The sequence below is a fragment of the Delphinapterus leucas genome, chromosome 8, assembly GCF_059928025.1.
Source record: "Delphinapterus leucas isolate spDelLeu-1000000601 "Yukka" chromosome 8, BTC_Dleu_Yukka2, whole genome shotgun sequence".
Taxonomy (NCBI): domain Eukaryota; kingdom Metazoa; phylum Chordata; class Mammalia; order Artiodactyla; family Monodontidae; genus Delphinapterus; species Delphinapterus leucas.
Window position 1 is genome coordinate 27,199,537 of NC_143136.1, and position 12,516 is coordinate 27,212,052.

General features: G+C 38.5%; 1 protein-coding gene across 1 annotated transcript in view; it reads right to left on the bottom strand.

Moving 5' to 3' along the window:
* UNC80 (unc-80 subunit of NALCN channel complex) overlaps nucleotides 1-12,516 on the bottom strand; it is a 240,407-nt gene that overhangs the window by 121,567 nt on the left and 106,324 nt on the right. The window contains exon 24 of the mRNA XM_089916431.1: nucleotides 9,053-9,224. Coding sequence (XP_089772557.1) covers nucleotides 9,053-9,224 — 172 coding nt within the window. The remainder of the gene's footprint in view (nucleotides 1-9,052; nucleotides 9,225-12,516) is intronic.

Sequence of the window (12,516 nt, forward strand, 5' to 3'; positions counted from 1 at the left end):
GAGCAGTGAAGTTGTTTCAGCTTTAGCCCAGATGTGTTTCTGTAGCATAAACTAGGATTACTTACTTGGTCACCTCTATTATACTGTTTATACAAGTTAGCCTGTCATATTAAGGAACAGCTACACTAGAATACGCAAATATTCTCCTTTGCTTTGAAGAACACCAGTCTTTGAATAAGTAAAACATTGCATCCACCATAGACCAACAAATGGATTTTGCTCTAAAGGCAGATAATGGCCAAGGTGACACCAGAGACTTTTAAATCCTCAGGTATAGGTCTCAGATACACGACATCACAAATCATGGAGAAATATATTGATTACTTATCAGTGTTCAGAAAAGAAGACCAAAGTCATGCCTCTCATAAAAGAAACAAAATAGTTATCTATTTCCAATGACTCAACTTATCACCAATCATTATATCGTTACATATTAACCTTCCTAAAAATATCTCTAAAATACTTCCTATTTGGCTTTCTTAATTGAATATAATATATAATTCATGGTTTATATTGATAGTAGGTAGAATTATGGTCTTTCTGAAGATATCTGGCTATTTCTTCTCCATGAAAACCATTATATTTTCTACAGAGGTACTATGTGGCTGGGAACATTGTCTCTTATTAAGAACGAAAACAACAAACTCCTCTAGAATTTCCAGACTGATACTTATACCACAATTATTTTTAAAATGCAAAATGAGCTATGTATTGACTTGAAAATGGAACTAAAGCAGACATTCCAATCTTATATTCCGTGGAGGCTACATGACTCTAGAAATTGCCTAGATTGCAACTGTTTTTAAAAAATAATTGAACACTAGATATTTAGTATAAACTTCCAGATCTGTCCTTGCAATCTTGAGGATATCACTTAGATTCTTCTTGTCAGTCCTATAGACGATGAGCTTGGTTTTAGTCCAGGCTCTCTCATAATTATCATCTGAAATATTCTGTTATAATGAACGAGTATTGACTTATAAATAACCTCACCAAAAAACTAATATACCATGCATACCATATTGGCCAATGATACTTATGTGGTCTCATGGAGATTTGAGATCATTTTGGCCTATGAAGATACATCCATCTAAGGTTGCTTTGGCTCTTCTCTGTTCTGAAGGACCCCTAGGAGATCCAGGGCAATTTGGGGATATCTCCTGGCAGGCTTAAACTAGGTTCTGTGATTTCTGGATAATCTTCAAGTCCTCTTACAAATCAGACCCAATACTATGAGTCATTCTAGGATAGCCTAGACTCTTATGAACTTGAGGGAATCTTTGGGGCCAACTTCCATCATTACGCTAAAAGACTAATGTCAGAATTTGGTATTTTGTCAACAGCTAAGTCAAGAAGATTTCTCTGATTTGATATGGGCTAAGGAAGAGCAAAATGATGAAAAATGCAAAAAAAAATTACTGGTATGAAAGTGGAAAAGAAGACAATATATTTTCTGTTATTATTATATAGTTCTGTCCAATGTTATATTCTAGCCATCCTTTTACATTTCATGCCTCTAAGGATGAAGTAGGTTTGGCATCACTTAACTAAGGACAATCCATAAGACATCATCAGGGAGTCTGAACTTGAAACCACTAAGAAAGGTCAAAAGGTAGAGGCTTCAATGTCTTCATCAGATAACAATATTAATTCCAAAACTGTCCTGACATTTGATATTCCATAAAAGGCAGTGGTACACATACACACAAGCTTGTATGGTATAGAACACACATATGCACAAAATGGTGTTGAGAAGGAGGTTCAGGAATCTCTTCGTCTCTATTCGTCTATGATGGGACTCAATTATACTTTTAATAAATAAGTACAATACATCAAACATTCACAGTTCTAATAATCTGAATCTTAATATTTTAATTTCATGTTAAATATTATAATATACTCTGATTAAATATTTCAGGGATTTGAGAAGCTTTTCACGTTTAATTTTATTTGCTCTACCACTTTTTAACATTTATTTATTTATTTTAACATCTTTATTGGAGTATAATTGCTTTACAATGGTGTGTTAGTTTCTGCTTTATAACAAAGTGAATCAGCTATACATATACATATATCCCCATATCTCCTCCCTCTTGTGTCTCCCTCCCACCCTCCCTATCCCACCCCTCTAGGTGGTCACAAAGCACCGAGTTGATCTCCCTGTGCCATGAGGCTGCTTCCCACTAGCTATCTATTAAACATTTGGTAGTGTATATATGTCCATGCCACTCTCTCACTTCATACCAGTTTACACTTCCCCCCACCCCGTGACCTCAAGTCCATTCTCTATGTCTGCGTATTTATTCCTATCCTGTCCTTAGGTTCTTCACAATTTTTTTTTTTTTTTAGATTCCATATATATGTATTAACATATGGTATTTGTTTTTCTCTTTCTGACTTACTTCACTCTGTATGATAGACACCAGGTCCATCCACCTCACTACAAATAACTCAATTTCGTTTCTTTTTATGGCTGAGTAATATTCCATTGTATATATGTGCCACATCTTCTTTATCCATTCATCTGTTGATGGACACTTAGGTTGCTTCCATGTCCTGGCTATTGTAAATAGAGCTGCAATGAACACTGTGGTACATGACTCTTTTGGAATTATGGTTTTCTCAGGATATATGCCCCGTAGTGGCATTGCTGGGTCCTATGGTAGTTCTATTTTTAGTTTTTTAAGGAACCTCCATATTGTTCTCTATACTGGTTGTATCAATTTACATTCCCACCAACGGTGCCAGAGGGTTCCCTTTTCCCCACACCCTCTCCAGCATTTATTGTCCGTAGATTTTTTGATGAGGCCATTCTGACTGGTGTGAGGTGATACCTCATTGTAGTTTTGATTTGCTTTTCTCTAATGATTAGTGATGTTGAGCATCCTTTCATGTGTTTGCTGGCAATCTGTATATCTTCTTTGGAGAAATGTCTGTTTAGGTCTTCTGCCCATTTTTGGATACAGTTGTTTGTTTTTTGGATATAGAGCTGCATGAGCTGTTTCTAAATTTTGGAGATTAGTCCTTTGTCAGTTGCTTCATTTGCAAATATTTTCTCCCATTATGAGGGTTGTCTTTTCATCTTCTTCATGGTTTCCTTTGCTGTGCAAAAGCTTTTAAGTTTCATGAGGTCCCATTTGTTTATTTTTGTTTTTATTTCCATTTCTCTAGGAGGTGGGTCAAAAAGGATCTTGCTGTGATTTATGTCATAGAGTGTTCTGCCTATGTTTTCCTCTAAGAGTTTGATAGTGTCTGGCCTTACATTTAGGTCTTTCATCCATTTTGAGTTTACTTTTGTGTATGGTGTTATGGAGTATTCCAATTTCATTCTTTTAAATGTAGCTGTCCAGTTTTCCCAGCACCACTTATTGAAGAGGCTGTCCTTTCTCCACAGTATGTTCTTGCCTCCCTTGTCATAAATTAGATGACCATATGTGCGTGGGTTTATCTCTAGGCATTCTATCCTGTACCATTGATCTATATTTCTGTTTTTGTGCCAGTACTATACTGTCTGGATTACTGTAGCTTTGTGGTATAGTGTGAAGTCGGGGAGCCTGATTCTTCCAACTCCGTTTTTCTTTCTCAATGTTGCTTTGGCTATTCGGGGTCTTTTGTGTTTCCAAACGAATTGTAAAATTTTTTGTTCTAATTCTGTGAAAAATGCAATTGGTAGTTGGACAGGGAGTGCCTTGAATCTGTAGATTGCTTTGGGTAGTATAATCATTTTCAAAATGTTGATTCTTCCAATCCAAGAACATGGTATATCTCTCCATCTGTTGGTATCATCTTTAATTTCTTTCCTCAGTGTCTTATCGTTCTCTGCATACAGGTCTTTGGTCTCCTTAGGTAGGTTTATTCTTAGATATTTTATTCTATTAGTTGCAGTGGTAAATGGGAGTGTTTCCTTCATTTCTCTTTCAGATTTTTCATCATTAGTGTACAGGAATGCAAGACATTTCTGTGCATTAATTTTGTTTGCTGCTAGTTTACCAAATTCCTTGATTAGTTCTAGCAGTTTTCTGTTGGCATCTTTAGGATTCTCTATGCATAGTATCATGTCATCTGCAAACAGTGACAGCTTTACTTCTTCTTTTCTGATTTGGATTCCTTTTATTTCTTCTTCTTCTCTGATTGCTGTGGCTAAAACTTCCAAAATGATGTTGAATAATAGTGGTGAGAGTGGACAACCTTGTCTTGTTCCTGATCTTACAGGAAATTGTTTCAGTTTTTCACCATTGAGAATGATGTTGAGAGTGGGTTTGTTATTTATGGCCTTTATTATATTGAGTTAAGTTTCCTCTATGCCTACTTTCTGGAGGGTTTTTATCATAAATGGGTGTTGAATTTTGTTGAAAGCTTTTCCTGCATCTATTGAGATGATCATCTGGTTTTTCTCCTTCAAGTTGTTAATATGGTTTATCACATTAATTGATTTGAGTATATTGAATAATCCTTGCATTCCTGGGATAAACCTCACTTGATCATGGTGTATTATCGGTTTAATGTGCTGTTGGATTCTGTTTGCTAGTATTTTGTTGAGGATTTTTGCATCTATGTTCATTAGAGATATTGATCTGTAGTTTTATTTCTTTGTGATATCTTTGTCTGGTTTTGGTATCAGGGTGATGGTGGCCTCATTGAATGAGTGTGGGAGTGTTTCTCCCTTTGCTATATTTTGGAAGAGTTTGAGAAGAATAGGTGTTAGCTCTTCTCTAAATGTTTGACAGAATTCGCCTGACAAGCCATCTGATCCTGGGCTTTTGTTTCTTGGAAGATTTTTAATCATAGTCTCAATTTCAGTGCTTGTGATTGGTCTGTTTATATTTTCTATTTCTTCCTGCTTCAGTCGTGGAAGGTTGTGCTTTTCTAAGAATTTGTCCATTTCTTCCAGGTTGTCCATTTTATTGGCATATAGATGCTTGTAGTAATCTCTCATGATCCTTTGTATTTCTGCAGTGTCAGTTGTTACTTCTCCTTTTTCATTTCTAATTCTGTTGATTTGAGTCTTCTCCCCTTTTTCTTGATGAATCTGGCTAATGGTTTATCAATTTTGTTTATCTTCTCAAAGAACCAGCTTTTAGTTTTATTGATCTTTGCTATCATTTCCTTCATTTCTTTTTCATTTATTTCTGATCTGATCTTTATGATTTCTTTCCTTCTGCTAACTTTGGGGTTTTTTTGCTCTTCTTTCTCTAATTGCTTTAGGTGTAAGGTTAGGTTGTTTATTTGAGATGTTTTCTGTTTCTTGAAGTAAGACTGTATTACTATAAACCTCCCTCTTAGAACTGCTTTTGCTGCATCCCATAGGCTTTGGATCATCGTGTTTTCATTGTCATTTGCTTCTACATATTTTTTGATTTCCTCTTTGATTTCTTCAGTGATCTCTTCGTTATAAGTAGTGTATTGTTTAGCCTCCATGTGTTTGTATTTTTTACAGAATTTTTTCCTGTAATTGACATCTAGTCTCACAGTGTTGTGGTCGGAAAAGATATGTGATATGATTTCAGTTTTCTTATATTTACCAAGGCTTGCTTTGTGATCCAAGATATGATCTATCCTGGAGAATGTTCCATAAGTACTTGAGCAGAAAGTGTATTCTGTTGTTTTTGGATGGAATGTCCTATAAATATCAATTAAGTCCATCTTGTTTAATGTATCATTTAAAGCTTGTCTTTCCTTACTTATTTTCATTTTGGATGATCTGTCCATTGGTGAAAATGGGGTGTTAAAGTCCCCTAATATGATTATGTTACTGTCAGTTTCCCCTTTTGATGGCTGTTAGCATTTGCCTTATGTATTGAGGTGCTCATATTTTGGGTGCATAAGTATTTACAATTGTTATATCTTCTTGGATTGATCCCTTGATCATTATGTAGTGTCCTTTGTCTTTTGTAATAGTCTTTATTTTAAAGTCTATTTTGTCTCATATGAGAATTGCTCCTCCAGCTTTCTTTTGATTTCCAGTTGCATGGAATACCTTTTTCCATCCCCTCACTTTCAGTCTGTATGTGTCCCTAGGTCTGAAGTGGGTCTCTTGTAGACAGCATATATACAGGTCTTGTTTTTGTATCCATTCAGCCAGTCTGCATCTTTTGGTTGGAGAATTTAATCCATTTACATTTAAGGTAATTATGGATATGTATGTTCCTATTAGCATTTTCTTAATTATTTTGAGTTTCTTATTGTAGGTCTTTTCCTTCTCTTGTGTTTCCAGCCTAGAAAAGTTCCTTTATCATTTGTTGTAAAGTTGGCTTGGTGGTGCTACATTCTCTTAGCTTTTCTTGTCTGTAAAGGTTTTAATTTCTCTGTCGAAACTGAATGAGATCCTTGCTGGGTAGAGTAATCTTGGCTGTAGGTTTTTTCCTTTCATCACATTAAATATGTCCTGCCACTCCCTTCTGGCTTGCAGAGTTTCTGCTGAAAGATCAGCTGTTAACCTTATGGGGATTCCCTTGTATGTATTTTGTTGTTTTTCCCTTGCTGCTTTTAATGTTTTCTTTGTATTTAATTTTTGATAGTTTGATTAATGTGTGTCTTGGCATGTTTCTCCTTGGATTTATCCTGTATGGGACTCTGCACTTCCTGGACTTGAGTGACTATTTCCTTTCCCATATTGTGGAAGTTTTCAACTATAATTTCTTCAAATATTTTCTCAGTCCCTTTCTGTTTCTCTTCTTCTGCGACCTCTATAATTCGAATGTTGTTGCATTTAATGTTGTCCCAGAGGTCTCTGAGACTGTCCTCAATTCTTTTCATTCTTTTTTCTTTATTCTGCTCGGCAGTAGTTATTTCCACTATTTTATCTTCCAGTTCACTTATCCATTCTTCTGCTTCAGTTATTCTACTATTGATTCCTTCTAGAGAATTTTTAATTCATTTATCGTGTTGTTCGTCATTGTTTGTTTGCTCTTTAGTTCTTCTAGTTCCTTGTTAAACTTTTCTTGTATTTTCTCCATTCTATTTCCAAGATTCTGGATCATCTTTACGATCATTACTCTGAATTCTTTTTCAGGTAGACTGTCTATTTCCTCTTCTTTTTTTTGGTCTGGTGGGTTTTTACCTTGCTCCTTCATCTGCTGTGTGTTTCTCTGTCTTCGCATTTTGCCTAACTTACTGTGTTTGGGGTCTCCTTTTCACAGGCTGCAGGTTCATATTTCCCGTTATTTTTGGTGTCTGCCCCCATTGGCTAAGGTTGCTTCATTGTGTTGTGTAGGCTTCCTGGTGGAGGGGCTAGGGCCTCTGTTCTGGTGGATGAGGCTGCATCTCGTCTTTCTGGTGGGCAGGTCTGTGTCCAGTGGTTTGTTTTGGGGTGTCTGAGACCTTATTATGATTTAAGGCAGCCTCTCTGCTAATGGGTGGGGTTGTGTTCCTGTCTTGCTAGTTGTTTGGCATAGGGGGTCCAGCACCATAGCTTGCTGGTCGTTGAGTGGAGTTGGGTCTTCACATTTAGATGGAGATCTCTGGGAGAACTTTCGCTGTTTGATATTATGTGGAGCCGGGAGGTCTCTTGTGGACCAATGTCCTGAACTTTATTCAGGTATTTCAGAGTTGCAGGGTACATCAAGTTGATTGTGGAGATTTAATCCACTGCTCCTGAGGCTGCACAGAGAAATTTCCCTTTCTCTTCTTTGTTCGCACAGCTCCTGGGGTTCAGCTTTGGATTTGACCCTGCCTCTGTGTGTAGCTCGCCTGAGGGCAACTGTTCTTCACTCAGACAGGACGGGGTTAATGTACCAGCTGATTATGGGGCTCTGGCTCACTCAGGCAAGGGGGAGGGAGGGGTATGGAATGCAGGGTGAGCCTGCAGCGGCAGAAGCTGATATGATGTTGCAACAGCCTGGGGCACACCGTATGTTCTCCCAGGGAAGTTGTCCCTGTATCACAGGACCCTGGCAGGGGTGGGCTGCACAGGCTCCCAGGAGGGGAGATGTGGATAGTGACCTATGCTTGCACACAGGCTTCTTGGTGGCTGCAGCAGCAGCCTTAGTGTTTCATGCCTGTCTCTGGGGTCCGCGCTGATAGCCATGGTTCACACCTGTCTCTGGAGCTCATTTAGGCGGTGCTCTGAATCCCCTCTCCTCGCACACCCCAAAACAATGGTGTCTTGTTTCTTAGGCAGTTCCAGACTTTTTCCCGGACTCCCTCCCGGCTAGCCGTGACGCACTAGCCCCCTTCAGGCTGTGTTCACACAGCCAACCCCAGTCCTCTCCCTCGGATCTGGCCTCCAAAACCCAAGCCTCAGCTCCCAGCTCCCACCCGTACCAGCGGGTGAGCAGACAAGCCTCTCAGACTGGTGAGTGCTGGTCGGCACTGATCCTCTGTGGAGGAATCTCTCTGCTTTGCCCTCTGCACCCCTGTTGCTGTGCTCTCCTCTGTGGGTCTGAAGCGTCCCCCCTGCCCACCCCTACCTCTACCAGTGAAGGGGCTTCCTATTGTGTGGAAACTTTTCCTCCTTCACAGCTCCCTCCCAGAGGGACAGGCCCCACCCCTATTCTTTTGTTTCCCTTTTTTCTTTTTTCTTCTGCCCTACCCAGGTACGTGGGGAGTTTCTTGCCTTTTGGGAGGTCTGAGGTCTTCTGCCAGCGTTCAGTAGGTGTTCTATAGGAGTTGCTCCACATGTAGGTGTATTTCTGATGTATTTATGGGGAGGAAGGTGATCTCCACGTCTTACTCCTCCACCATCTTGAAGGTCTCCCTCAGGTCTAACCCTTTTTTAAAACTCCAAGAGCAGTAATAAAATACAAACCCTGACCAGCCCTCTTCTGGGGCAGCACATCTACGTTTTCTCAAGTAGGCCTAAAACTGATCTTCGTATTTACAATATTAAGAGTCAGAGACTTCAAAGCAGTGAGTTTTCCATATTGCCAAATCTTTGCCCCTGTCTACAGTCTTCTCCTTCTGGTTCCTGCTCTCTCTTTGTGTGGCTTTATGCACATGCTCACATCCATGCAGAGGGAATAGGGGAGAAGGTGCAGTGGGAGACATGGGAAGGTGGTAAGAATGTGAAAGAGGAAAGAGAAATATTACGTGCTCCTAAAGCAGAGGTTCTTACAAGCAGGGGTTCTTGTAGTAAAGGGAGTCTCCTTACTGTCATCTAAAAAGTCTTCCTCATCATCCTCCTTTCTCAGTCTCCTCTTGGTCTCCTCATCATAAATGAGACCCAGCAGGTTGGCTGGGCTCTCACTTTCCCCATGGCACAGCTCATTCAACCGGACGCCAATTGCCTACCACGAAGAGAAGAAGAATGAAACAGCATGAGATACGTCAGACTGTAAAATAGGCTCTCACATTACAGAGGTCACCAGCAACCAATTAATGGGAATGATTTTCAGCATAAGCCTCCTCTGTCTGCCACAGTGTTGTTACCACCATGTTTCATTTCCCAATGTGGGAACCCAGAGAGGGAAGGCACTGATGCTATCTCTAAGGTCACTGTGTCTAAAGACTTTTAGGAAATGGAATGGCATTTTTGATTCTCATACAAAACATTTTCTGAAAATATTTCTATTTCCTCAAAGGTCATCTATTTTATAGGTTTCACATAAGGGAGTATGCAGTTGATTTTGTTGTTGTTGTTTGTCAGGTTTTTTTGTTTGTTTTGTTTTGCAGTTGTTTCTAATGAAGGATTTTGCTGCAGTAAAAAATAAGAAGTCACAGTTCTTCAGACTGTTTCTGATTATGCTATTTTATGAGAAAGGCACTATCATGCTAATGAGCTTGGAGATTGGCATGAATTCTGGAACTGCAATTTTATTTGTATCTGTCATCATATATGCAATCAATGACTTTCTTATAGACTTTGTTCCCCCCCTCCATGATACACTATGAATGAGAAAGAAATATTATTCTTTTGATAGTGTACCCAACATCAACATTAGAAATATGATTTTTAGTAAGTCAGCACATAGGCAATACTGGCTCTTACAAGGTATTCATAAAACCAGTACTTACTATCTGTTCTTCTGAATCATCATGTAGTATTGTCTGATTTACCAAAAGGAATTTTCCAAATGAAAAGACAAAATATGCTACATCTAATTCCTTTTACATTCCAATGACAAATTGTATGCAACAAAAGAGGAGATGCATGCTTAAGAAAGAGAGTCAAAAAGCTAAAATGAACACTGAACATAGAATTTGACAGTTTGGTTACTCTGTGCATTAATACGAGCAAAATTCCAGCTACTTTTCTTTTTTCTTCCTATATCATCTTTTTCAAATATTTAGAAAAGTTACTACATTCTGGGCATGCAAGAGATTAGATTCACTACAGGAAACTGACAAAGATATGTCCAGAACACTTTAAATAAAAACACAAGTTGTTTGAACGTCTTGGCTATCTGAAAACAAAGGTGTCTGCTTAAACTCTGGAATTAAGTGGGGAGTAACAAAAACCACAAAAAGGAGAAAGAAAGCAGTGTAGAAAAATATCACAGCATCCTAAAATTTTAGCTGCTAACCTGAGAAGTTTTAAGCAAACAAAACATAAAAGCAAAAACCACCACCTCAACAAAAAGCCTTGTCCTGATGCTACTCTTTTGGAAATCCTCTCTAAGGAAGGAGAAGTGGAATTATGAGTCTGGAGTGGAGCCAGCAGATTTAATAGTGAGATTCACAGGGGAAAAAAAAAATCTACATCGATCCTCCCAGGATGCTGAAACCAAGCAATTTAAGTTAAACCCACAGTTCATAAAGCTTAAAAGGTTGCTCAAAAAATGAACTTGTCTGGGATAACACTAAATACCTAAATAATAATTTAGTGCTCTCTGTCTCTTCTAAGACCAGAAAAGTGCCTTGGGAATATGTTTATTCCTTTTTCATTCATCAAATATTTATTAGGTGAGGTAATTTGTTACGTATTAAGTAAAAATAAAGTTGAATAAATTATTATAGTACATCAGTATCTTTGTTTAATGTGCCCTAGTAGATTATAAACCTTCATAAAGAAGGATCATTGTTTGGCACTTAGGAAAGTTAGGTTGAAAGACTTGCTCTAGGTTGCTCAGCAACCTTGAACTTGGAGTCAAATAGGGTATCTGACTCTGTGTCTTGCTCTTTACTTCAAGGAGCTTACAGTCAATTGGGGTGGTAATAACATACCAAAATAACAGTCGTGTAAAAGACTGAAAGCACTTTATTTATTAGAATATGGAGAAATCAGATTCATCTCAGAGGATCATACAAAGTTTCATTCCTGTAGATTCTGAAGAATTGCTGTGTAGGCTAATGGGGAAGGGGAAAAGTGGATATTCCGGATGGAGAGTTTCAAAATATCCATATTCAGGGAAATGCACTGACATGTTCAGACTGACAAATAAGCCAGTTGGTTGAAGCACAATTCTGTGAGAGGAAATAATGTGCCTGAGGGCTTGGAAAGGTAGATTGTGACTAGATCCTACAGTTCATGAAGCTGGACTTCATTTTGCGTTCTGAAGAAGGATGAAAGGTACTTTCTGAGTGGGGGAGAACCTTATCACTCATTCGAGGAACACTGTGATAGCTGCCTAACAATGCACAGAAAAATCATATACCCTGCTTGCAAGAATTAATATAATAACATTATTATTGAACACCTCTTAGATGCAAAGCATTGAGATAAATGTTTTTTAGATACATTAGCTCATTTGCCTTTATCATCCATAATCTTGGTGTGATTTGAACAAAGGTTGTGGAGAGAGCAGCAATGCCAGGCTAAGCAATTTGGGTTTTATCCCAAGGGAAAAGGAGGGCCACTGAAGCACTATAATGTGATTTGCATTTTAGCCTAATCACTCTGACAGCAGTTTGAAGAATGAATTGGAGGGAGCAAGTCTGGAGGCTGGAAGATAAGTACGAATGTTCTGCTTTTAGATGAGCTACGCCAAAGGGAGATGATTTTACTGGCAGTGTGTAGGATGGGTCAGATGAGGGGAGATTGTGGGAGGAGACTAAATAGGAAAATGCTTTCATCATATAGATGAGAAGTAATGAAGTTCTGACCTAAAAGGGCATCAGTGACATGGAAGAGGTGGAATCAATAAGAAAAGAAGGTTTGGAATATGTTCAAGGCTGTCATCTTAGATGATGGTGGTACTATCAATAAGAATAGAAAATTCAAGATGGGGGTGTGTTTAAATGGAGAGAAGGGTTTTATTTTGGTCAGACTGAGTTTCAGGACATTGAGTGAATGCCTCCAAAGTACAGTTGGTGATGCCGGTCGGGGATCCAAAGAGTGCTATGGATAGAGAAGTGTGTGCCCCTGGCATACAGCTAACAGTTGAAAATACAGGAATAAATGTAATCCTGGTGCAGAATATACAGGAAGCAATTATAAGAGATGCTGAGAATGTACATTTATAGGAAGGAAAGAGGCAGAGGACCAGGAAAAGAGACAGAAGAGATAATAATGTCTAACTTTGTCGATTTACTGGGAAGATTAAATGAATTACACTTATTTTCCCCTGAAATGTTCTGTTCAGTGCCTGGTACATAACGGATACTCAATAAACTGTCTCCCAAACAAATGAAGAAACATAA